We start from the raw sequence: 25623 nt of genomic DNA, 5'->3' as shown, positions 1-25623 counted from the left end.
TGTCACAAAGCATTTATCCTTTTTTCTTCTAAGAGTTTTATTGTTTTAGGTTCTTTCTTAATAGTAACACATTTTGATTAAGCTACTGGCTTTGTTTTTTTTTGGCATTTCAAGGTATACTTAGTATCCAGTTGTCTTGATTTTTGTCAACAAAGATTCATGCAAGAAAAATGTCAAGAGCATTTAGTATGGATAAATGGACATTCTCCAGCCTTTCTGGTAAAGTAAAGCAATGTTAGAATGTAATCCTCTAGAGTGACAAGTGGTATGCTGTGCTAGGCAACACGTAAAAATGGGCTAAACAGGAAAACTGACCCCCTTTTTTTTCAGTGGTTGAAACACAACTGGATAGAAAACCTGGCTGCTGTTCAGAAATGTGAACAGCGTTTGGTTCAGTGTCACAACAGGCTTCCCCGTGCATTTTCTTACTTAGCCCATAGCCTCCTTGGAGTTTTATACCAGTCGCAGTGCCCCAGTGCTGTTTCTTACCACACACTTCTTGTTCTTTATTGTTCTCCAAGAGTCTGAGGGCTGTGTCCCCGTGGCCAAGGGCCTCAACGACTCATCTCGCCAATTCTAAGTCACTATACATGGGAAACTGCCCGCTCACACAGCTGCTGTCAATGCACCTTTAGAACGGCGACATTTTCAGCTGAATGATTGTGTTGGGGGATCTGTCCTGTACATTGTAGGGTCTTCAGCAGCACCCTAGCCTCTACCCACTAGATGCCAATAACATACCCCATTGCTTGCCAGTTGTGACAAACAAAAATGTCTCAAAAATTTGTTAAATGTCCCCTTGGGGGCACAATCGCCCCTGCTTGAGAACCACTGCTTTAAACAAATTATTAAGAAGCGAGTAGCCCACATGACAGTTGTGAATCTGAATAACCACGGCAAGAGATGATGCCTCACAGAGACTGTTTTCACCTTCTCACTCTTCACTACAATGTTTTTCCCAAGCCAAAACAGAACGGACAAAACTGCAGCCCATAGTGACTCATGTTAAGTAAAAGGGAAGATTTCTATAAGACTTCTTTTCTTATACAAATTTTAAGTAACAGTAAAGGAGACGTAAGAGGGATCAGGGATGTATACATGCTAAGATAGCTAACAAGCAATTTAAATTCATCAAATCAGACTTTCATTCATTAAATGGCATTAAACACCAGCCTACAGTAACATGCAAAGGAGACAGGATGCCCTCTGCCTTCCAAAGAGTATTGACTTGAACTCAGACGGCTTGCGTACTGTAAATAAGTAAGGCTTTTGTCCTGTCAGGAGCAGAGTTCTAAACGGAACGCAGTTCTATCAGCGTTTCCTTCCCAGTCATAGCTGAATCAGGACACTTAGAGAAGAAATGTAACTCGTTTACTTGTGATACACGATAGGGTGCTGAATAAGCCATGTTAGGCTAAGACAAATGGTCGGAATGAAAGTGATAACATTGAAACATGACAAGTATGTAAAACGATGTGCTTATACCCAATTTAAATACCCTCTTTAATCTTGGAAGATGGTGTTCTCACAGAACGTTCAGTAGTATCCACTGACATGATTTTAAAATGGGATTCACTTCATTGTCATGGACTCCTCTAAGATCAAAGATAAAGAGATGCTACCACAATTTACATAGAAGATGGTTCTATGAACTGTGGAAAATGCGGATGGGGATTGAAATTAATGTTAATAAGATGCTACTGCATGTCCGCAGGCGTTGTCTGTTGTATGATTTCACAATGGAATGTAAGCTATAAAAATAATATTATAATTGTTCAGTTTAAGCATCTACAGAATAAAGAAATCCTTAAAGGAGTTCCTGATTCCAATTTTTCATTTTTTAAAAATGTTGGCTATAGAAAATCAGCATCAGATTCACTCATGACCATACCCAGCAGTCAGCCTATTTAACATAGCAGTATATTACACTACAGACTGGCTGTTACCCAGTGAATACAGGATAGAAAGGATTTTAAATTGTGTACCTTTACCAAACGCAGAAAAAGTTTTGAAGTCCATCTTCAAATACCACAGGAATTTTCCAGCACATCAAAAGATGAAATTCACTGTTGGTTACAAATTAGCATTATTAGCCAGGATACAAGCATTAGATTATTACTAGTACAGATCAGAAATATTTTGTTACTTTTAGACGATCAAATGTTATTCAGTCAGTTATTACTTCAGTCTTGCAGCTAGATGTCCTAATGGGCAATCTAATAAGATAAACCAATGTTAGCAACTGTTAGTCTGTTAAAGTTTGCATCCGATTTTAAATACAATTGACATTTTCATAATTTTATAGGTGTCCATAAGGTTATGTGCCTTTTGCTAATTAAATTCCTACTATGACCCCTTGGGAAGCATCACTTATTTGCATTTCCAATATGAACTGGAACTATTATATTTGCCCATTTATAAATAACAGGCACAAAAAGCCCAAGAGAACCAACAATTGAAACCAGAAGAAAAGTCCACAGAAACAGCCGATCAAGAACCTGGGCTATGAACTTCCAATCTTCAACAACCTGTTGCCAAAAAGAAAAAGAAAAAAGAAAAAACATTAAGTATATAATTTAACACTGTATAACTATTTTAAGATACAACACACTGAACGAGAAGCCAAATCAGTTTCTGTCTCCCCCTGCTGCTGTGAAATAGTAAGTGACCCTGAGCTTAGAGTTCAGGGATAGAGCCTACCCTGACTGTTCTAACAGGGCCTCAAAGAGACTACACATCACATTATATTACATGCAGCTTATTTTGATAATTTTTAGTGAAAACTAGAATATTTAGACTATTTGGATATTTTGTAATAAACAAAAAAACTCTTTTATTCTTAATACATAGTTATTTCTGCTACATATGCCTGCCCAGCAGTGTTTACTTATTTTAATTTTAAAAGAGAATCCAGCCTGTGGTTAACTTCATGCCAAATTAAAAGTTGCCTCAGAATACCTACTGGACAGCCATCACTGGCTTTATTTAGTTTGGATTTCGCAGGGGCCACTTTTATCTGAGCCCACGAGGACTGACCTGCTGCAGGGAGCTCAGTGCCTCCCCCTTTTATAGCCTAAGCAGGGAGCTGGCTCCGCAGGTCTGCGTGACCTGAAGGAAGGGCAGGATGAGACCAGTCCCTGAGCACCATTCTGTGGATGTCTGAACAGGAACAGATTTTAGTAAAGATCTGTTAGAGAAGAGCTGTTGGTCAACATTTCTGGCCCTCCATCTATGCTTACTCCAGAGGGCCATGCTGTTTACTCTGCCAAACTGAATCGAAGCAGACCTGCGTTTGTAAATACAACTGTCACAGACCTCACGGACATCGTTCTCCTTCATGACGTGCCTTGTAATGTAGCGAATAGAATCAAGTGCAGCTTCCAGTGTGTTTCTAGAAGAATTCGCTCCACTGCTTCTCTCAGTTTCCTCTTCCTGGGTGAAGTACCTATCTGCGTGACTTCTCATGCAAAGCAGCTTGGGAAGCTTGTGAAGAAAGAGCTTGCGGACCCACGGAGCCATAGCGTTATGTGTTGAGGGAGAACGATGATGAATATTGATAGCAAAAACAGTCACCATAATAGACAGTGTCACAAAAATCATGGTAAACACCAGATACTCCCCAATCAGAGGGATGACTTTGGAGGATGAGGGTATGATCTCCTCAATAACCAGAAGGAAGACTGTCAAAGAGACAAGTACTGAAGTGCAGAGACAAATCTTTTCACCTTCATTTGAAGGAAGATAGAAGACGAGTACGGTTAAAAACGAGAGCCCGATACAGGGGATAATAAGGAACAAGGTATAAAAGAGAGGCAGACGCTTAATTACAAACGAGTAAGTGATATGCGGGTACCAGCAACAGCTGTCAGTCCTGTTTCCTTTGCTTCCTGTCGCACTCACAATTTCCCATTCTCCATTATCAAAAAAGTCTCTCTTGTCTACATCTCGGTCCTCTAAAACGATGTCCACCTGTGATCCGTCGTAGGTCCAAGAACCAAATTTCATAGAACAGTTTTGGAGATCAAATGGGAAAAACGTGACATCTATGGTACAGGAACTTTTGTAATTTGCTGGAGGAGTCCAGGTAACAGTGCCATCATACCGGACAACTGTTTTCGTGCTGGCCCCTTCAAAGCGTCCATCTGCGCTGAAATACACACACACACACACACACACACACACACACAAAACAATGCATGTTACAAGCCTCACAGGAAAGCAAGCCTACACTGTAGCATGAACTGCCCTTCACATGATTACCTGGGACGTGCCTGCTCACACGGGGACTCTGCTTCAAGGACATGGCCTACATGGCGTGTTTCCCCGGAAATCAGACCTCGCCAGACCGGCAGCTCTCAGGCGTCTTTGGGAGTAAAAATTAATATAATACCGGTCTTATTTTACTATAATATAAGACCAGGTCTTTAATATAACATAATGTAATATAATATAATGTAATCATATAATACTGGGTCTTTATTGTATAATATAATAAAATTTAATATAAGGCCGGGTCTTACACAAGGTTGCCAGTTCAATTCCTCGAGTCCCGCCAGGGATGGTGGGCTGTGCCCCCTGCAACTAGAAACGGCAACTGGACCTGGAGCTAAGCTGCGCCCTCCACGACTAAGACTGAAAGGACAACAACTTGAAGCTGAACAGAACCCTCCACAACTAAGATTGAAAGGACAACAACTTGACTTGGAGGGAAAAAAAAAAAAGTCCTGAAGTACACACTGTTCCCCAATAAAGTCCTGTTCCCCTTAAAAAAAAAAAAAGACCAGGTCTTATATTAATTTTTGCTCCCAAAGACGCATTAGAGCTGATGGTCTGGCTCGGTCTGATTTTCGGGGAAACAGGGCAAGTACCTGACTACTAGAGCTGGACGCTTTCCCCCACACCCAAACCAGGACGAACACATCTACATTTCACAGAGTCCTGAGATTCTAGTGGTTTTCAAAAAGATTTCACTTTACACACAAAATACAATTAGGCCACTTAGACAGTGGCCGTGCACAGAGCCCGAACCTGGTCCTGGACTCCCCACTGCGCTCTTTCCTGCATCACCAACAGTGATACTGGTACATGGACAAAACAATGCGAGCAGCACTCTGGGCACAGCCCTGATGGACTGGGGCCTCCAAACTCCCGGAAAGCGAGCCCACGTGCCGGAGAAAACAGCAGGAAGCGGCCCACCAGCATCGGCGTTCTCTGACCTGTTCTGTACCTAAAACCCCTGTGACTCTGCGCACTTCTCCACATTTGATGTAAACCTGTTTCTTAGAGTACCAGGACGCTCTGGCAAGCTGCATCATGTGACCTTACTGCCAAATAAGGAGTCTAGTAAACAAGAGGGTGAGTGGGGCTGGCAGGCCACTGGGAGTGAAGCACACCCTGCCACACGTGGGCTGTGTGACCTTGGACAAGGTGTGACCGCCCTCTGCCTCCGTTTCCTCATCCGTCCAGTGGCTGTACTCGGGCCTCGCTGAGGAGGTTACTGAGACGCGAACGAATACAGCACACAAGGCACTGAGCACACACACTGCCAGGCAGAGGGCGTTTGTTTACTGTGCGCGAGTCCCGTAAGTGCTGGATACAGGGAGCCATTACAGGGGGTCTTCCCTACTTCCTTACACCTTTCTGGACTTAACAAATGTTTCACAAATTTTAGAAATCAAAGAACATCTTTATGATCAGAAAACAATGTACCAAAAAAGGAAAAAAGAAAAAGGAGAGGAGAGGAAGAGGATCCACAGGACCTGTTAGTAGGTTCATGGAGCCAAAGAACGTAAGATCCAGTCACATGATTTTACAGCTAAACAATGTTTTAAAAGAAGAAAAATTACTAGTGTCTAATAGAAATACAAGTGTTATCTTTTGAAGGCATAAAATGGTATTTTGAATACAACTTACTTATCAAACAAAACGATGTCTGGGGTCCAGAGAGAGTCTGAAGGGACACGTATAACTTTTATTCCACCGTAATCATCAGGGTTCCATCTTAATTTTACATCTCTCCATTCCTTTAAAACAAAGAAAAACTGCCTTGATTTAAACAAAATTAATAATCAAAAGTAGTGACAACTGCACGCTTTTTATCAAAGCCAGAAATCTTAGGCATGAAATCACCTCCCCGTCTTTCTTGTGGGGCCTGGAGTAGCCCATCCCCTTGGGCGGAGCTCTAGCTAAGGTCCTGGTGAGACACGGTGAGGACAGGCTGAGTGTAGCCACCCATGGCTGTGCCCAGCACCCGTCCCCAACCACTGACTGTTCTCGGGAGTTGCAGCAATGGGCATCTAAGGTCTAGTTTTAAGGGGAACATTCTTTTTTCCAGCTGTATTGTCACTGATTGGCTGGACTGGTCCATACAAAGAGCAACTGGATTTATTACACATTCCCCTTATTTACACACCTTGTCCAACCTCCACATGGTCACGATTCTGTGGGCATGTCAAGTTAAGACATGCACCCCCAGAAAAGCATACATGCCTCTTAGGAATTAGGGTTCAGGAACTGGTTGTAGATATTAAAAGTTCAGGATAATAAAGAAAGAACAGAGGGAAGCATTCAACAGTGGCTGAGGACATAGGTATGCTGGCCCAGAAGAAAAAGAAGTCCTTTATACAAAAGGGACTATGTACATAAAAATAACTCATTGCCCATCCCCGTCTCACTCAGAGTGAAAGCCACAAGCCTAGCAGGTCAATAAGCTGCTGCCCCCCAGGGCCCCACTGCTTCTCTGACCTGGTCTCCTACCCCGCCCCGCGCTCACTCACCTCCAGCCTCCTCGCTGCTCCTTACACTGCGCTCCGGACTCAGGACCTTGGCACTCACGGGTCCCTGTGCCTGGAACACCCTTTCCCCGCCCGCCATACCCTCCTGGCTTGCTCCTTCTCCTTCTTCTCTGTTCAGACAGCACCTTCTCCGTGACGCTTTCCTAGACCATCCTACTTAAAAGTACAGCGCCCAACACCTCCTATCCTCTTCCCAGTGTATTTTTCTCCAAACTGAGCTCCTTGTTTATTACCCGCACTAGAACGCAGTTCTCTGAGGCCAGGACTTCTGTCTGTCCTGTTCACTGCTGCGTCCCCAGTGCCCAGCAGTACTAGTCACTCACGTAACACCAACTGAGGGAACACAACAACTCCATCTACCCGGCCTTCCTGCATCCCGCCAACCCATCAACACCGAACCCGAAACAACAGTGGTGCCAGTCACCAGCTGGGTGGCCTTTTGAATTGTATACATACCTGTTTCAACCAGACATTTGTTGTCATTAACTGATTTTTCTCATCCTATAAAACAAAAAATTTAAATAAGTCTGATTATTTCTATTACAGAACCATTTTTAAACAAAAATGTTCACATTTTTATACAAAACTCCTCTCCATACAGTACCTATATTCTGTTCTTCAGTTCAGTTCTCTGGAAAAGCAGGATCTGGCTTCCAACCTAATTTCACATTCATTATTCCTTTCGACGTATTCTGTGTTTCAGGTAAAGTGCCCTAAAGTTCACCATTAGACCTAATATTCATAGTCTTCACCACTATCTCCCCTCAAATCGAAGCTACAATCTAAGAAATAGGCACAGCATTACGTAATGCACTTAGCACTAAGAAAGAACGAACAAGGCTGACAATGCTTGTAAGCTGCCGCCGATTAGAAGACACATCGACGTCGGAAGCGCTAAATGAAGCAAACGTGCATCACAGTGTCAGGGAGACACAGCTTTTCTGTGCAGGTCTTTGTAGTTATTGTGCCTCTGGAGGCACAGATTTGAGTCTTTGTGAGGTCACAGCCTCGAATGGAGCTGCATCGGCATCTACATCCTGCGTTTCTAGAGAACCAGGGTCCCTGGTGCTTGCCACTTATGCCTTCCCACTGTCATCTGTCTGCTTACGCCAGTCTGTCTCTGTTTTCAAGGCCTAATGAAAATGACCTCTCTTCCATTAAATGTTACTGAAATGTCATGGAGCCCAGAGAAGCAGTGAAAGGTCATCACGATCACCAAGCACAACCCACTATGTGCAGGATCTGACCCTGAGCACGGAGACCCACGGAAGTACGAGCGGTCCCTGCGGTTGGGGAGAGCACAGGGGTGTGAGTAGCTTAGGGAACGGGAGGGCACCCATCCCAACAACAAGTGAGTGACCCAGAAGGAAGCAGGAGGCCGGAAGGAAGCACAGCCCCAGGGACAAAGGTGGCTGCGAGGTCCCCAGAAGGAGTCCTGGGGAATGCAGCAGGGCCACCCCTCTAACACTGAGGTGCCCAAGAGCCATTTTAACCACACAGGAGTGTGAAATTGAATATGTAATGACAAGCACACCTACCACATCGACTAATTGAGATATCGCAAGGCCAAACTTTATTTTTATTTTGTCATTCAGGTGTTCCACAGGACGAACCCATCTTTCGTAGTCTTGAAATAAATCCTTAAACAAGCTATCTTCACGTTTTGCAACAAAGGAGGGCTCGGCTAATCCTATATAACAAATTTTTAAAAGTTAGTTTATTGGCTTCTCTCCCACCAAATACCTCTACCTTAAAACACGTTCGGTTACTAATGAACCAAACAATTATTTAGGCTGTTATTAATGGTGCTTTTAAAAGGAAATAGAAACATAAATATTTATGATCAATAAGGGACACTCTGGTTCAGATATATTTCTTAGTTAAATCATTTTACTCACATGGAAATATGCTGAGTTCCTTAAGAAGCAAGCAGTACTTAATACAGTAATTTAAAATCTAAGTAACAAAAGCTTTCAAATTACCAGGGTTAGGGGAGTTGCTTGTTATAAAATTTCAAGCCTAGAAAACAGATATATTTGTTTTCCTTTATCGACTGTAAAAGTAAATCAAACATGCTTTAATTTACATGATTTTAATATCAATATAAATATTGAATAAATTATTCAGATTTGTCATACCTTTGTTTGCTATACATTTGTATAAAACTACCCAATCACCTGAGACTTAAAAAAAGAAAGACAAAATTTTACAAGTTTTCAGAGCCACAGCCAAAGATTGGTTGTGTTTGCGGTCACAGTTACGTCTATACTGCTGCTGAGCTGAAATAAGCCTCTCTGAAGAAATGAGCGTTGTTGGTGCTGTGTGGACTGGAGCCTCCACTAAGAAAATGTGAAATGTGTGACATTCATGACATTTACTCTAGACTCATAATTTTACAAAGAAAAGAACATGTACTTAAAACGTCCTGGCTATCAAATATATGGTGATGGAAGGAGAACTGACTCTGGGTGGTGAACACACAATGGGATTTATAGATGATGTAATACAGAATTGTACACCTGAAATCTATGTAATTTTACTAACAATTGTCACCCCAATAAATTTAAAAAATAAATTAAAAAATAATAATAAAATAAAATAAAATAAAAACCTAACTTTACTAACCAATGTCACCCCAATAAATTTAATAAAAGTACATTTAAAAAATTAAAACAAAAAAAAATAAAAAATAAAACGTCCTGGCTTATTTATCGTATCGTGCATGCTAGTGATGGTCGTCCTCCACCTAACAAATGGTCTGACAGAAAGTTTGCACTTTCACAAATGTTCTCTCTTCGTTCCCATGGTGTATAGATGGAGCTATTAAAGGTTCCAGGTCAGCCCGGCTGCAGGAAGTCTACCCCTGAGTTTCTCTCCCTGCGTATTTCTTCATCCATAGTGCAGCTTATTCCTCAAGAGGGTATGTCTTACTTCCCTGGGCAATTTAAGACACTACATTTAATCTGCAAGCACCATGGAGTTTGCGCCATGCCTCCCACTGAAGTCTCCTGGTGCTGAAATGCACAGCAGTGAAGACACTCCAATTCAATCAGAATATTACACACTGGAGAGTCATTCTTTATAACGTTTAAAAGGCTTTCATTTTATCGCTTCAAGTTAAAATGGCATTACTGTACCATTTCTCCTCTTCTACTCCTATTTAAAAATTGCATGGCCTCTGAAATACCAAAAATGTAAGGTTGTTTTAAAAGATAAAAATCACAAATAAAATATTTTTTAATAGCATCTAAGGACCCTTTGCCTTAGGGGAAAAATAATAGCTTTAATTGCCACTTCAAATCTTGTTTGACAGAAAGTAGATAGGGTATAAATAAATAAAATGATACATTAGTCCCAACATTCCCCCTAATGATAACCCTTCGGATACGGCCTCGTGAATGTCTTCAACACGCACCAACGGGCCCGAAAGAATCCCCGTCTCCGGGAGCGGCCCCATCATCTGCCTCGTTCCACAACTTAAAAACCTAGGGGTCATCTTTCACGCCACCCGTACACCCACTTGAACAGGAAACTGTTGATTTTCACCTCCCAAATATTTCTCAAATCCATCCATTTCTTACCAACTCCACTGCCAGCATCCTAGCACAAGCTACCGAGTTACCCCGAAAATAAGACCTAGCCGGACAATCGGTTCTAATGCGTCTTTTGGAGCAAAAATTAATATAAGATCTGGTCTTATTTTACTACAGTATTCGACCAGGTCTTACATTACATAACATAACATAACATAACATAACATAACATAACATAACATAACATAACATAACATAACATAACATAACATAACATAACACCCAGTCTTATTTTACTACAAGACCGGATCTTACATTAATTTTTGCTCCAAAAGACACTTTAGAGCTGATTTCCCGGCGAGGTCTTCTTTTCAGGGAAACACGTGTCTGCATCTCTCATCAGGACTGGAGCAAGCCTGCTACCCTGAGCAATGTTCACATAGCTTCTCAGCCCCCCTCCAATTGGTTCTCTGCGCAGATATCCAAGCGATCTTTTCTAAACAAAGATCTGATGTTACCCCCTTGCTTAAAAACCTTCTGTAGCTTTCCATTGTGAAAGACAGACCAGGATCCTGAAGGCCACAGGCTCCCGATCTGTTCCCTCCAGCCTCTTGGGCGTAGCTTTCCCTCGCTCTCTGCTGGGCCACACTGACAGTTCGGCTTCCCAGACAGACCACACTACGCCCTCCCAGGAGTGCTCTTCCCTGAGCTGCTCTCCCCGTTGCTGTGCCTCATTCTCACGCATCCCTCAGATCCCAGCTCAGGAATCACTCAGGACTCTTCCCAGCCCCCAAAGTCTCCCCTAGGTTCTGGGAACAGAACCCTGTTCCTTATCTGGGTGTACTTATACAATCTTGGATGTATCTGATTATAAAGTCTGCCTTCCCTACTGCGGTGTAAACTAATGGCAGGAAATACTATGTCTTCTTTATCATTATAACCCCAGCACCTAACCACGTACTGGCACATAGCAGCTGCTCAGTGTGTTTAATGAATGTATGAATGAATAAATGGGTCAGTACATCTGACAATTCCCATCTACGTCTAATAATTCAGAATCTCCCAATGGTTGTGAAACAACTGTCACAAAGGTTGCACGAACTTGCTGTTAAGGATTCTGAGTCACCAGACTCAGTGTCTTTGAGGTGGAGACCTTGTCTCACCCAGATTTGAATACAGAGCATGCTGGTTAGGAACTCAGGATTCTCAGGGGGACAGGTTGGGTTCCACCCTGCCTCTAACACTTACTGTCTGACCTGAAGGCAGGTTACTTAACTTCTTTGAGTACCAGTTTTTTCTTCTGTAAAATTGGTATAAACAACACCTACCTTACAAGGGTATTGTGAGGATTTAATAAAACTGAATATAAGTGCAAGCCCAGGGTCATTAGAATTTCACAATGACTGCTGAAGCAATGGTAACAGCAAATGCACAGAAATATTGCAACAAAAGCCATCACTGCCTGTAGAGCTACTGACTGCTACCAAAAATGTCACCAAAGCCCAAAAGAGGTCATCTCCCCAGATTATCTCAGGTGACCGAACCTTGCAAAATGCAAAGGAAGAACTTGTCTGTGGCAGTGGGCACTCTCTGCACAGTACAATGACTATTCAAGAAAAAGCTTTCCTCAAGTCTATATCCTTTAAAGCTAATAATAATAATTAGAACATCAACCTACTAGTAGCACATAAATCACATACTTCAAAAAAAACAAAGGGAACCAAGCAGTGAAGCACACTAAAAATAGGATTAAAACACGCACACACACAAAAACTCATGGGGCAATTCTTCCACAGTAGATAAAAATAGAAATAATAAGAGACAAACTAAATTGACGATGTAAAAAGTATAAATATGCATAACATCATTAATGCTTTGAAAGATTTAAATTTGGGTTTTACAAATTCAATTTTAACTTGGAACATCGTTACTCTAGTATTGTCTCAAGTTGGAGGAATTAGGAGAATGATTTATCAAAAAATTTCACTTTCAAGTCATTTAGTGAAACTACATATATTTTCAAAGAAATGCAACCTTGCTCCTTAATTTTAGTATACCCAGAACTAAAGAACTATGAAGCTGAAAACCTTAATTTGAATACCTGGTATCACTGATTAGCTATTAATCTGCACATGCCACAATTTTCTAATTTACATACCAAAGGATATCTGCTGGCAAAATGTCGATAGTCGCTGCAAGTGTATGGCAAGACTCTTCACTTCATTGTACTCGAATAGTTTTGTGTATGCTTGGATTTTTCCATTCTAGAATATTAATAAGAGGAATAACTTGTGCTCTGCTGCCTCACTGCTGTGCAGATAAAATGAAATAAAATTCACTATCTTACTATGGCAGGTCGTATCTAGGTAGTTTAAAACGTTTTTAACATCTTCACTCAGTATGTAACTAAATGGATAGCTAGGGATTTTTGCACCCAATTCTAGGAAGATAAGACACTCTAGTGCCATTCTTCTGTGAAGAATCGTAATCTTATCACAAAGTGTGGGGAAAAGTCAACCAAGGTGTTCTGCAGCTAAATCTAAATACGACCAGTCTTTTGCCAATCTTCTGATAAAGATAAATTAACAGAGAGCTTCTGCTGTAACTTTAAGTTTCTTCCATAAATTCTCTTCAGCTTTTAGCATCTGCCACAGCCTGGGTATGTAAGAGCCTGACACATGATGTCCAGTTCAGTTCATTCATCTATTCAACTGCTGCTAAGTGGCTGCTGACTGTGCCCGGCTCTGCACAGTTCACCGGGAAAGCACGACACTCTGGCACCTGCCTTCCTGGGCACAGATTTGCGTATTTATTTACTTCCTTTGTATCATAATTATAAAATGTTATGGCGGTGCAGAGTACACCCCACAATGTGAATGGCACCCCCTGATGTTGTACGGTGCACGACTGCATATTTGGACATGGCCACAGCGCTGGGGACTAACGCAGTATTTCCCACCTCAGCGCTACTGACGCTTTGGGCTGGATGATCCCTGCTGTGGAGGGGCTGTCGTGTGTGAGGCAGGTTGTCTGCCTGGCAGCATCCCTGGCTTCTTTCCATGACATGCCCCCGCTCCATGTGACAACCAGAAACGGCTCCAGATATTGCCAAATGTCCGAGGGCTGGGTGGGGCGGGGGGCAAAAGATTGAGAACCCCTAGTCCAAACTTAGTAAGTAGCAGGTGGAACTAGGACCCAAACTTGCTTTTGTTTTGCTCACAACAGCACTTCCACTACAAAATGCATGATCATCGGCAAGATTCAAACCAGAAGCACATCAAGAGGCGGAGCCACCCCTCCTCCGGGGGTAACCACTGCTAAGCTTGGTGTAGACATTTTTAAATACACACACACTCAGAGGAGGAACAAATGTTTTGTTTTTAAGTTCTGCAACTTGTTTTTTTCATTCACTGCTCTATGTCAGCATATGTCTATCCATCCCCACCCTTTCTTCTTAAGTTGCAAAGTGGTCTGTGTTACGGATGTATCATAACTTCTGTAAGCTTTCCCCATGGATGGGCATTTATACAGTCCTCAGTTTGGGGTGATTTCTAACAATGTTACAATGGGGAAATGCTGTAGTTAACATCCCTGTGTATCTACTTTTCCACTCACACAAGAATTTCTATGGCACCGACTCTTAGAACTGAGCCACATTTTCAATTTTGTTCGTTATTGCCAATAGCCTTCCCTGTCTTCTGCACAGGCTGCCGTAAGAATGGAACACTACATCCAACAAGGTTTGTAAGAGTGATATATGTTATAGATCCCCAACTCATAAGGTATTGCTGGTGTAGTTAATCCTTGTACCTTCTTTTAAGTTAGAAAAAGTGACTTGTGTTCCTTTTCTTAAAAATGCTTTTGCAGCAGTCCTAGGAGGGCTATTTTAAGCAACAGCAAGACAAAGCCCGTGACCATAATCAACCATTTTGTCAATGAGAAAAAATGTGTACTATATCCAACATTTTCACTGTGACAAGTAAGTATGCTTACCAATCATTATTTTAAGTATTACAGATGAAACGAGGAGGGTTTTTTTTTACCTCAGGAATTTTCATTATCTTTCTATTGATTTTTATCAAAGAACTATAAAATAAAGTTTCTCTGTAATGGATATGCTTTAGTAAACCTAATTTAACATCTTGCCCCAACTCTCAGAAGTAAGAAAATGACCTTCGGCAGTGTTAAATTTAGGTCCAGTCAATAGTTCTCAAGGAGAGAAGACAACTTGTACACTTAAAAAAAATTTAGGGCCGGCCCGGTGGCTCAGGCGGTTAGAGTTCCATGCTCCTGACTCCGAAGACTGCTGGTTCGATTCCCACATGGGCCAGTGGGCTCTCAGCCACAAGGTTGCCAGTTCATTTCCTCAAGTCCCGCAAGGGATGGTGGGCAGCGCCCCCTGCAACTAAGATTGAACATGGCACCTTGAGCTGAGCTGCCTCCCGGATGGCTCAGTTGGTTGGAGCATATGTCCTCTCAACCACAAGGTTGCAAGGGATGGTGGGCTGTGCCCCCTGCAACTAGCAACGGCAACTGGACCTGGAGCTGAGCTGTGCCCTCCACAACTAAGACTGAAAGGACAACAACTTGACTTGGAAAAAAAAATGTCCTGGAAGTACACACTGTTCCCCCAATAAAGTCCTGTTCCCCTTCCCCAATAAAACCTTAAAAAAAAAAAAATTTTTTAAATATCACCAGATTAAGTAAATGTAGAGTTCACCATAAACCTCTCCACAGGCAATAAATGTCTGAGGTCTGACAATTAAGTTCACGAACTTGTTGCAAAGCTCTTGCTAACCTTTATATATCAGAGGGATTATTCATTATGAATTTGTACCAACTAGACAAACAGCTAACCAAGTTTATTATTTGGAAGTGCTGAAAAGGCTGTGTGAGAAAGTTAGATGACCTGAACTTTTCCCCAACAATTCATGGCTCTCGCATCACAATGCACCAGCTCACACGGCACTTTCTGTGAGGGAGTTTTTAGCCAGTAAACAAATAACTGTATTGGAACACCCTCCCTACTCACCTGATCTGGCCCCCAGTGACTTCTTTCTTTACCCAAAGATAAAGGACATAATGAAAGGAAGACATTTTGATGACATTCAGGACATCAAGGGTAATACGATGACAGCTCTGATGGCCATTCCAGAAAAAGAGTTCCAAAATTGCTTTGGCGTCGGTGCATAGCTTCCCAAGGGGAGTAGTTCGAAGGTGACTGTAGTGATATTCAGCAATGAGGTGTGTAGCACTTTTTCTAGGATGAGCTCGCAAACTTAATTGTTCAACCTCATGTTATGAGCTCACACATTGACAGTATTACGAACTAAAACACCTGAAGGTACATGAAATTGACTCAGTTGCTATAGGCTGTATGACCTTGAGGGGACTCTTGCAAAGTTCCTCCTTAGAACTGTCCAATTGTGAGTGAACACTGGGGACTGGAAGGACATGTGGAAATGTGAGGACAGCTGCTATTTGACAGGATGGCGGGATAATGCTTGTTACTAGTTTCTATCGGTCTTATGTTGTTCAGGCTACAGTTCATCGTACATACTCTATTTCCATAATTACTGTCATCAGATCCTCTTGAGAATCTACCCAATTGATATGAATGGGAAACTCGTCTGTGACCTTGCTATTCAAAGTGTGGTGCTCTGACCAGCAATGACCCCCCGGCCACTTGTTAGAAAAGCAGAACCTCAGGCCCCACCTGTAGCCTAACCTGCACCAAGGGACTCCTGTGCAGGTGACAGTTTGAGAAGCCCTGGTGGCCAAGACTTAGAGAAGTGATTCTCAAGGGAGATTAGGGGAACAATTTTATTCCCGAAGGCACATCTGACAATATCTGGAGACATTTTTTGGTGGGTGCTACTGGCATCTCGTGGATAGAGGCCAGGGAGGCTGCCACACAACCTATAAGACCCAGGACAATCTCCCTTAACAAAGAACTGTTCAGCCCCAGATGTCAGAGGTTGAGAAACCCAGACCAAGAGGAAAAATAGTTTTCCCCAATTCCATATAAATATACTGTTGACTGTAAAATAAAAAGAAATAAAAAATAATATAAAAAACTTGGGAAACACTAACAAAAACACAGAAGTCCAGAAAAAAAATCAGAGAAATAGCATCATGAGAAATAGTTTACTGAACAATGATGGCTTTGAGGTTTGAAGGGGCCACAGCTTAGGTATGTGGGAAGCATCTGAGAAGCTGGAAAGGGAAAGAAAGTGAATTCTTCCCTAAAGTATCCAGAAAGGAACACAGGCTGCCAACACCACTAATTTTAGCCTGGTGAGATCCATTTTGAACTTCTTACCTTCAGAAATGTTAAATAGTACATTTGCTTTGTTTTATGCTAATATGTTTGCGGTAATTTGTTACAGTAACAATAGGAAACTAATAAACTTTTTACTCAAAACAAAAAAACAACAACATGGAAATCTAGAAGTAGAGAATGAGAGACAATAAAAGAGGAGTTAAAATAAAAACAAAAAAATAATATCAAAAGTTCTATTGTCTTTTTGGTCAGAATTCAAATATTCATATTTCATTCCTATTTTTACTGGTAAAAGGTTGTATTTTATAATTTTACTTTACAAGAAAAGAGCATGAGGTCAACTGATTTAAACACAATTAGGAGGAAAAACATCATGCTTCCCCCAATTAAAATTTTAGTCACAGAGCAGAAAAGGACCATGGTAAATAATCTCTTCTATCCTATTATCATTATAAAACTATACCTATCTTATTCTGGACAGTAAATTTCTAAAAAAATAAATTGTAAACTTTTTTCAAAAAACATTCCAATATTTACCAACTCTCATTGTGAAGACATGCTCATTTAATATTAAACTTAATATTATATCTGAAAGAATTTAATTTCAACTTTTAGAGAAGAATAATGCTATTAGAAGAAAAATGTTCTGTACTGATATTATAGTACTAAAAACTTATATCCTAATTATAAAAAATCACCTGCTAAATCTAATTTGTAGATTATAGGCTGACAAAAACAGCTTGCTCTGACAAGTGACTGTAAACCTTTTCAAAGTCCCATCAACAGACTACATTAATAAGCTCCGGTACATCTGAAATGTATCAGGAGATACACAGGTAGATAAAACCCTACCTTCCAGGTGCTCACAGTCTAACTCATAGAATACACTTAGTATCTGCAAGGAAATAAAAATAACTATTAATTTCAAGTTTAATCGTGTGAAAATTTTATTTCCTTACATGAGGTACCTAGTAGATACTCTTTTGGATGTAATCATAACAAAAGTAGAGATGACAACCATTCTGTGTGCATTTCTGTTCACTTCTGAAATGTTGATGAAAATGACTAAAGGTGCGAAGAAAAAAATATTTCATAATTCTCATTTCCATCAAATAATTATTTTATTTGTCTTTCAATGAAATGGAACTCAGCCATTACATATACTAAAAATAATGTTTCAACCATTTAAAATGTCACACAACTACAAAGCTAAGAAATACAACTAACTAATGACTATATAATTTTCATAAATCACTGTCCCAATCACAGTGAGGTCAGTTTAAAAGTATCTTAACATACTAATTAATTATCTGTCCTTTAATACAGGCAAAATTGCTTCCTGAGCCACCTTTCAGAACCATGTGACCTTCCAGCCGCCAAATAAGTACAGCTGCTGACAGACATTTTCTTTTCCGGGAGATTGGTTCACAGAACACCATAAGGAAGAGTTGTTATTAAGATTCTAAAAGGGGCAGCTGATGGCTCAGTTGGTTAGAGTGCGAGCTCTGAACAACAGCGTTGCCGGTTCAATTCCCACATGGGCCAGTGTGCCCTCCACATCTACATTGAACACAACTAACTGCCGCTGAGCTTCCTGAGGGGCAGCCGGATGGCTCAGTTGGTTAGAGCGTGAGCTCCTAACACACAACAAGGCTGCCGGTTCAATTCCCACATGGGATGGCGGGCTGTGCCCCCTGCTGCTAAAGATTGAAAACGGAGACTGGACTTGGAGCTGGGCTGCACCCTCCACAACTAGATCAAAGGACAAAACTTGGAGCCGATGGGCCCTGGAGGAACACACTGTTCCCCAATATTCCCCAACAAAATTAAAATAAAAAGCTACAGCATTTATAATTTTTTTAAAAGTCACAATTTTTTTAAAAAAGACCCTAAAATAAATATGAAAATAAAATGTAAATGTAAAAGTAATTATGATTGAAAAGACCTAAAAAGCACCTGCCCCACTCTCTCCTTTTAAAGAGGGAGAAACCAAGGCTCAGAAAGGTCAAGTCATATGCCCAAGAAAACACAGCAGAAAACGGCAGGCCTCTTAGCTCCAGACACCCTACATTCAAAGGCAGTTTTATACAAACCATGCAGTCAGGAGCAAGTGTGCACCTCCACCACCCATTCTTCAAACGGTGACTTACTAAGAGCACTTCCTACATGCTATCTTGGAGTTTTAGAGCGGGAGTGGGTTGGGGGACGCTTTGATGACCCCTCATGCTACAGCTGAGGAAACTACTATCCGTTCATTCATTCATTCATTCAGAAACATTTACTCACCACTACAAGAGACGTCTCAGAGGCAGAACGATAAACAGGGTAAGACTCCAGTTCTTAAGGAGCTCGCACGGGACAAGGAGAAAACATAACTGCTACGAGGAGAGGGTTATTGTAAGAGATACTCACTCAGGGGCGCAGGAGGAGGAAGTGAGGGTCTGGGTACAACGCTGAACACCGTGCACGAACAGACGGCGAGTCCCGCCACTGAACGCTCGCCTGCCACGCTTTACATGAAAACCCACGAGGAAAGTTCCACGTTCACGAGCAGCGGTAGGGAACCACCCTTTGCTAGAAAGTCAGGCACAGCCCCTGGCGTTTCGTTTATACTGTTTTCTCCTGAAAATTCAGAAGTAAGCAATACCGTCCCCGTTTTTCCAAAGAAGGAAGCCAGGTCAAGACACGGGAGAGTCAGAATGCGAGCCCAGGTTAGTGTGGCTCCAAAATCACGTTCCTCTTTTCCTGTTAAACTACGACTCTCTCCGCACGGGACTGTCTTCACGTCTTTCAGTCGCCCTCCGCGTTGTTTCTCTTCAGTGCACACTAAGCAACACATTCCGCAATAAATAATGCCCCTCAGGATGATTACTTCCTGGAATCGGAAACCACCGCTTAAAACCCTTCGGGAAGGAAAGACAAGCGGAGGTTCTTACACCCAAATCCGCCTCATCTTGGGGGCCAAGGGATGGGCTCCTAATGCTGCGGGGGGGCGCGGGGGTCCCGTCTGAGCCCCCAGTGCCCAGCAGGGGCCTCACGCCCCGAGCCGAGCGCCACCCGGAGCCCGCCGCCGCCGCACAACACCCGCGTCTCTGCGGGAGAAAGTTGTGTGACGGGTTCGCACTCACCCGCAGCCCCCAGCGAGGCGGCTCAGGGGACACTCAAAGTGGCCTTTTCTCCGCATTTATTGAACATCTGGGCATTTCAACTGACACCTCACTCCGAGCCCCAGGAGAACACAGCCGCCTCCCAGCGAGGTTTTGCGGGTGCCACAGCCCTGGGCCCCGGCCCGCGCCCCCACCCCCGCCGCCCAGGCTCACCTCGGGGTGCGCCGGCTGGACCCCAGCGCCCCGCCACCAGCGGAACAAGGAGCAGGAGGCCGAGGCCCGGGTGCAGGGACCCCCGTGCTGCCATCACCGGGGGAGCCGCCTAAGACCGTGTGGGAACGCGGAGCGGGGACGGAGCCAGGAGCGTGCGTCGAGGGTCCCGGGGGAAGGCGAGCAGCGCTGAGGGAGGCGCTCGGCTCCTCGGCTCCCGCCACGCCAGGCAGCCACCTCAGCCTCGAAGGCTCGGTCCGCTCGCCGCACGTGAGGCGCCACTCTACTGGTGAGGCGACAGCGCGCGAGGAGCGCGGGCGCCTGGCCACGCCCAAGCCCCGCCCACCCCGTGACCACGCCCATATGCACATAGTCCCGCCCAGTCGACCTCTGGCCCCGCCTTTTCAGCCCTGGCCCCACCTCCCAACGCTGGCCCTGCCTCTGGGAGGGCGGGAGGCTGGTGTCGCTGGCAGGTCCCAGTGTAACCTCCGGTGACCCTGGGCAGGCCCCTGCACACCTAGGATAACTGCCGTTCATTAATGTCTGCTCTGTGCCAGCACCAAGAGGGGACAGACGGATAGACAGAAAACCGTGATAGACATGAACAGTCACTCTCCTGAGTCGTGACAGTGCGGCTGAGAAAACTGCACACTGGGGGAGACCGTGCCCCCAGGTTCGCCCCACCCCCGATCCCTCCCAGCAGCCAGCGGCCTCGTGAGGCAATGGGGTTGGGGGCTGGCTAGCGACCCCACAGGAGGCCTGGTCCCAGGTCAGCCAGGCCACCCAGCAAGTACTCTCACTCTAGGCCAATTTCCTCGGTCGGGTAACTGGGAGGACTGACCCTCATCCGAGCGTCTGCTGAAATGACATGCAATGGCCTCAGACCCGTCCAGTCACCTCTGTGCTGCCAACATCTGTAAATACGGGTGATTTCATCTGGTGTAGACAGGCCGTGGCACACCCCGCTAGACCTTCTTTCTATTTGATCCCCTCCGTCCATAATTGATCAGGAAGCTTCATTTGGCTTCAGGCGAATTACCTTGAAGCCATAGTGGCAGAGCGTGTCACTGATTCTTCACAGACTCCTTGTGAGCAGAAATTTCATTCCAAGCTTCACTTGGTAAATCTGTTTAAAACCTAGCCTGGTTGCTAAGAATATAAAGGATAAGTTTTAGTTGACCTTTCCTAGGTGTAGGTACAAGAAGGAAAATGGAAACAATATCCACTGAAGTTAGAAACTGGCCAACTGGGTTAGTCATTCATGATACTTCTGCACAGGAAGAGAAGACAGTACTTACTGTCCCTTCACCACAAGGTTCTATTTTGCTCTGAAGACTTTCTGGGGCATACAGAGACTTATGCAATCCCCCCCTAACAGTGTTTGCACAAAGTAGGGTGTTATTCGGCTTTTACAGCTAGGGGACTTGAAACCGAGTAGCTGAGTAACGAGTAGCTGAGTAACGCTGAAGGTCACAGCACCTGTCCGCGGAAAAACTAGAATTAAATGGTTGTCAGCTCAGCCACAGTAAGCGTAACTGGAATGAATGCCTAGACCTCCCCAAGAGTGCTATATCAATAACCACGAGAACCACGGTTATTTACATAATCTGTGAGAAATCCAACTAGCTGTTACTGTTTTTAAGTGAGAGGAAGAGTGTGTGATTTGTCGAGCACATTAAAATGCAGGCAAATAATTACAGAATACAATGGGTGCAACTTGGATGGTTTTTCCTATGATACACCAGTCACTCAGTTGCTGGATGTGGTGGCTGCACCTGACTGATTCAGCCATGGTCACAGCCAGGACACACTGGCTGACCACATGTCAGTGGGAACTGCTGCTGCTGTGCTGGGGCCACCACCTGCAGGCCCAATGCAGCGTCTGTCCACCAACCTCTTGAGGTTTGACCAAAGGACTGTCATACGGTCTTTCCCGTGCACCCACATCCCAGACACTCTCCTATGAAGACTGTAGTATTTTTTTTAGATTTTTTTTTATTGGGGAAGGGGAACAAGACTTTATTGGGGAAGTGTGTACTTCCAGGCCTTTTTTCCAAGTCAAGTTGTTGTCCTTTCAATCTTAGTTGTGGAGGGCGCAGCTCAGCTCCAGGTCCAGGTCCAATTGCCATTTTCTAGTTGCAGGGGGCACAGCCCACCATCCCTTGCGGGACTCGAGGAGTCGAACTGGCAACCTTGTGGTTGAAGAGCCCACTGGCCCATGTGGGAATCGAACCGGCAGCCTTCGGAATTAGGAGCATGGAGCTCTAACCGCCTGAGCCACCTGGCCGGCCCAAGACTGTAGTATTTTTACTGCACTTTCCTGTCTTTGCATGTCCTGCTCCTTCTCCCCTCCCCTGAATACCCACACTTACCCTTCTGTCAGACCTATTTCAGGTGCTACATGCCCACTGGCACCTCCCTTCTGAGAACTCCCAGAACACTTTATTTCTCTCACATGTCACTTTGCACCGTTTTGTACTGTTTTGTCCTATATAATGAGCTCCTCGGCCTGGAGTGTAGGTCTTACCATCTCTGTAATACCCTCTGGCCAGTCAGTATGTCACCATGATTTAGTAATTATCATCTGAATCTTGCAAAGTAGTGAGGAAGGCAACAAGCTAAGCACCGTTTAATATACTAGCTAAGTCTCATGCCCAAGTCCATCAGCTCTGCCCACTGGGAATCCCAGGGGCTCGACCTGGACCTCGTCTCTTCTGGGTGCCCTCTGCTCCTTATCCATTACCCTGGCTAGAAATACTTTCTGCATGCTGACAATGACCAATCCACACCTCTGAGCTCCAGTATACCGACTGTGTACAGGACATCATTGTCACTTGGACATGTCACTTGGTGTCTCCCAAGCCAGTTTTCCTCACAGTCTTTCCATCTCCATCAATGGTACCACCATCCAACCGACTCAAGCTGCAAACCTGTGGTCAGCCTTGGCTCCTCCGCTGCTTCACCCACCGAGTCCCACTCAAACTTAAGTGCTACTTACCTTGAACTTTTCTGGAGTCCACACTCACCTCCAGCTTAGATGCCTGCCCTGCACTCTCCAGAACATCCAGAACATTCTGCAGGTGGCAGCCTGAGTGACTGTCTTAAACAGAAACCAAAACTGAGTCCTTTCCAGGACTCTTGGTGGCCGCTGCTGCCCTCACTACCCATTGCACAGTCTTCCAACCTCACTGGCCCCTGGACCTGAACCACCAGCAGTCCTGCCCGAAGGAAGGGCGACCACAGAAGCCACTCCCTCTGCCTGTACGCGCCCCCCCCCACCCGCCCCAGCTTTGCCCAATTCCCACTCCTCCTTCAGGATTGATACGATGTGTCTCTTGAGAGACAAACCAATCTAAGTTGAGTCCTCCACTCCCTCTGCCTGGTACTGGCACAGCCCAGTCCGCTCCCCTCCCTTCCCCACACTTGTCACAATCTGCAATGACATACCCTTCAGTGCGTCTGCTTCCCTCATAGAAAATGAGCCCCAGCACTTGTGTCCATGCTCTTGCCGGGTGTGTGCGGCACACGCTCCAAGTGAGTGTGGGATGGACAAATGAATGGGACGCAGCTTGCCCACGATCTCAGAGTTGGTGAGCAGGGATACAAACCCCGGTGGCCAAACGATCTGTCTCTGTGGGCCCCATTCCTGACTTTTAAGCCGGTGCCTTAAGACCTGCCTGGCAGGAGATGAAGGCTGCGAAGCACTCAGAGCAGGGCCCATAGGGGTGGCTGTTAGCATGTCTGTGGCCATCACTGACGTGCTTCGCACTTACAAACCCCTCAGCAAAGGGCAGTTGGTGCTCTAAGCTAAAAGACAATGGGAAGGGAACCAGGAGGTCAAATACACAGCAGGAATCAAACTTAACACTGTCATCTGCAAGTGGGGTGACCTAACGAGCTGGCTTTCATGTCAGTGTTGTTGTTGACTTTTCTTTTTTATAACGGGGTCAACGGAGCTAAATTCAGAGCTGGGCAGAGGCTCTGAATCTTCCATTCAGCATTTTCATTATGGCTCGGTGATAAATTCTGCTGTGAGCCTTTAAGATGAAACCAAACGGAGAAGTTAATTAAAGATAAAAATGGATGTTGTCAATTTTACTGCTGAAATTAAATGCATTTTTACAGATTGAAGGAAAAACGCGAGTATTGGTAGGATATTAAAATTCAATCCTTCAAAAGAAATGATATAAAAATAAAAGGTCTCTTTCAGGGGCTATTTCAAGGGCCGCAATGAAATGTAAAAATGCAGACATAATTTTAACGTAGACACCTTTAAGAATAAAATTGGCCATCTTTTCTTACATTGTGATAACTATATGCTAGTGCATAAAGCCATACCACAAAAATATAAACCATTTATAAAAGAGCTGTTTCAAGAGTTTAAAAATAGCATGTACACCACAATGTCACAGACCCAATTACCAACAGAAAAACACAAGTGAACAAGGAAATGACAATTCACTACAGAACCAAGTAAATTATAATGTATCCTGGGCAAATACCAGGTCTGTTACAAATGAAGATTTTGTTTTCCACCTAAAGACAAAGCAGTACAATATTCCAGGCCCCTAAATGAGGAAAGCTTTTACATCTAGGAGTGATGAAGCACATCATGAAAGAATTTTTCTTTGAAGACAAATATGAACAATACTGTATTGTGTGCTTGTAATTTGCAAAAGAATAGATCTCAAATCTGTACACACACACACACACACACATACACACCCCCCCCCATGGTTCCACGGTCCCTATGTACAGGTAATGGATATGTTAATTAGCTCAACTGTGGTGATCATTTCAGAACCTATACGTATATCAAATATCAAGCTGCACACCTTAAATTTGTAATTTTTATATCAATGCTACCTCAAAGTTGCTAAAAACAAAAATAATCCATTGTTTTTGAATCCGTTGTTTAATCATGTTTTTGAAAATATGAATTTCTGCAGATAAATTCCTTCAGATTTGCAATTACTTAACGTGCAAAAGCTGAACGTTTGTACACTAACTAAACACAACTTATTAGGAATATATAAATATTTATTGCATTAAGTGATTTGTTCTTCATAGATGACATATGATTATAAATTTTAAAAAGGAACTTTGCCTTTATTTTAATGGGTACAAGACACAATTGCAAATGTTTAATTCCATGCAAAAGCTACCATTTATTCTCATCAAATACACACCCTGTCTCACTTTCTATTCTGGAAATGAGAGGTATTTAGACACTGCTACATATACCAAAAGTCCAAAAATGTAATTGCTTTGCAGGGACAGACCACAAATGCTCCACAAATTTGCAGCTGTGCACCAAGAGAAATGCCATCTCAGAAGTCACTGTCAATTTAATTGTTCCCAGATCATTCCCACTTCAATCAAGGAGTATTATGAAATTCTGATCCTCAAAAGGACACAAGAAAATTCAAAATTAAATAGTTTCACTTCCACTTGTAATTTGTAAACTGCCACGTAATGCTTATAGCCAACTAAGGATCAAATGAAACCAAAATAGGGCTGCTTCCCTAGTATGTTTGGGAATCTGCGGATTTTCCACGCCTTTAAATTATTTAGCAAGTGTTCACTTTCCTGAGCTTCATTTCCGATGGAACACTAATTGATGTCCAGTTTTACATATGGATAAGCAGAGAACAGATGAGCAACCTTTTAGCAATACCAAAAACTCCCTCTGAAGG

General features: G+C 43.4%; 1 protein-coding gene across 1 annotated transcript; it reads right to left on the bottom strand.

Moving 5' to 3' along the window:
- Positions 1–189: 189 nt before the first annotated feature.
- On the bottom strand, positions 190–20199 carry CHRNA5 (cholinergic receptor nicotinic alpha 5 subunit). Its single transcript, XM_019751248.3, has 6 exons — positions 19931–20199; positions 8333–8484; positions 7251–7295; positions 5914–6023; positions 3316–4147; positions 190–2528 (listed from the first exon to the last, which is right to left on the bottom strand). The coding sequence occupies exons 1-6, from the start codon at positions 20022–20024 to the stop codon at positions 2367–2369; spliced, it is 1395 nt and encodes a 464-aa protein (XP_019606807.2). The 5' UTR covers positions 20025–20199; the 3' UTR covers positions 190–2366.
- Between the last annotated feature and the right edge of the window lie 5424 nt (positions 20200–25623).

Source organism: Rhinolophus sinicus, chromosome 13, assembly GCF_057876585.1.
Source record: "Rhinolophus sinicus isolate RSI-liver-muscle chromosome 13, RSI-T2T, whole genome shotgun sequence".
Taxonomy (NCBI): Eukaryota; Metazoa; Chordata; class Mammalia; order Chiroptera; family Rhinolophidae; genus Rhinolophus; species Rhinolophus sinicus.
The sequence above is the reverse complement of the archived record's forward strand: the minus strand, read 5'-3'. Positions and strand labels throughout refer to the sequence as shown.

Coding starts and splice junctions, on each gene's coding strand:
- CHRNA5 (XM_019751248.3), bottom strand. CDS start 20,024: ATGGCAGCACGGGGGTCCCTGCACCCGGGCCTCGGCCTCCTGCTCCTT. Junction 8,485..19,930: donor TCCAGCCGGCGCACCCCGAG/GTGAGCCTGGGC, acceptor TTTGTTATATAG/GATTAGCCGAGCCCTCCTTT. Junction 7,296..8,332: donor TATCTCAATTAGTCGATGTG/GTAGGTGTGCTT, acceptor TTTGTTTTATAG/GATGAGAAAAATCAGTTAAT.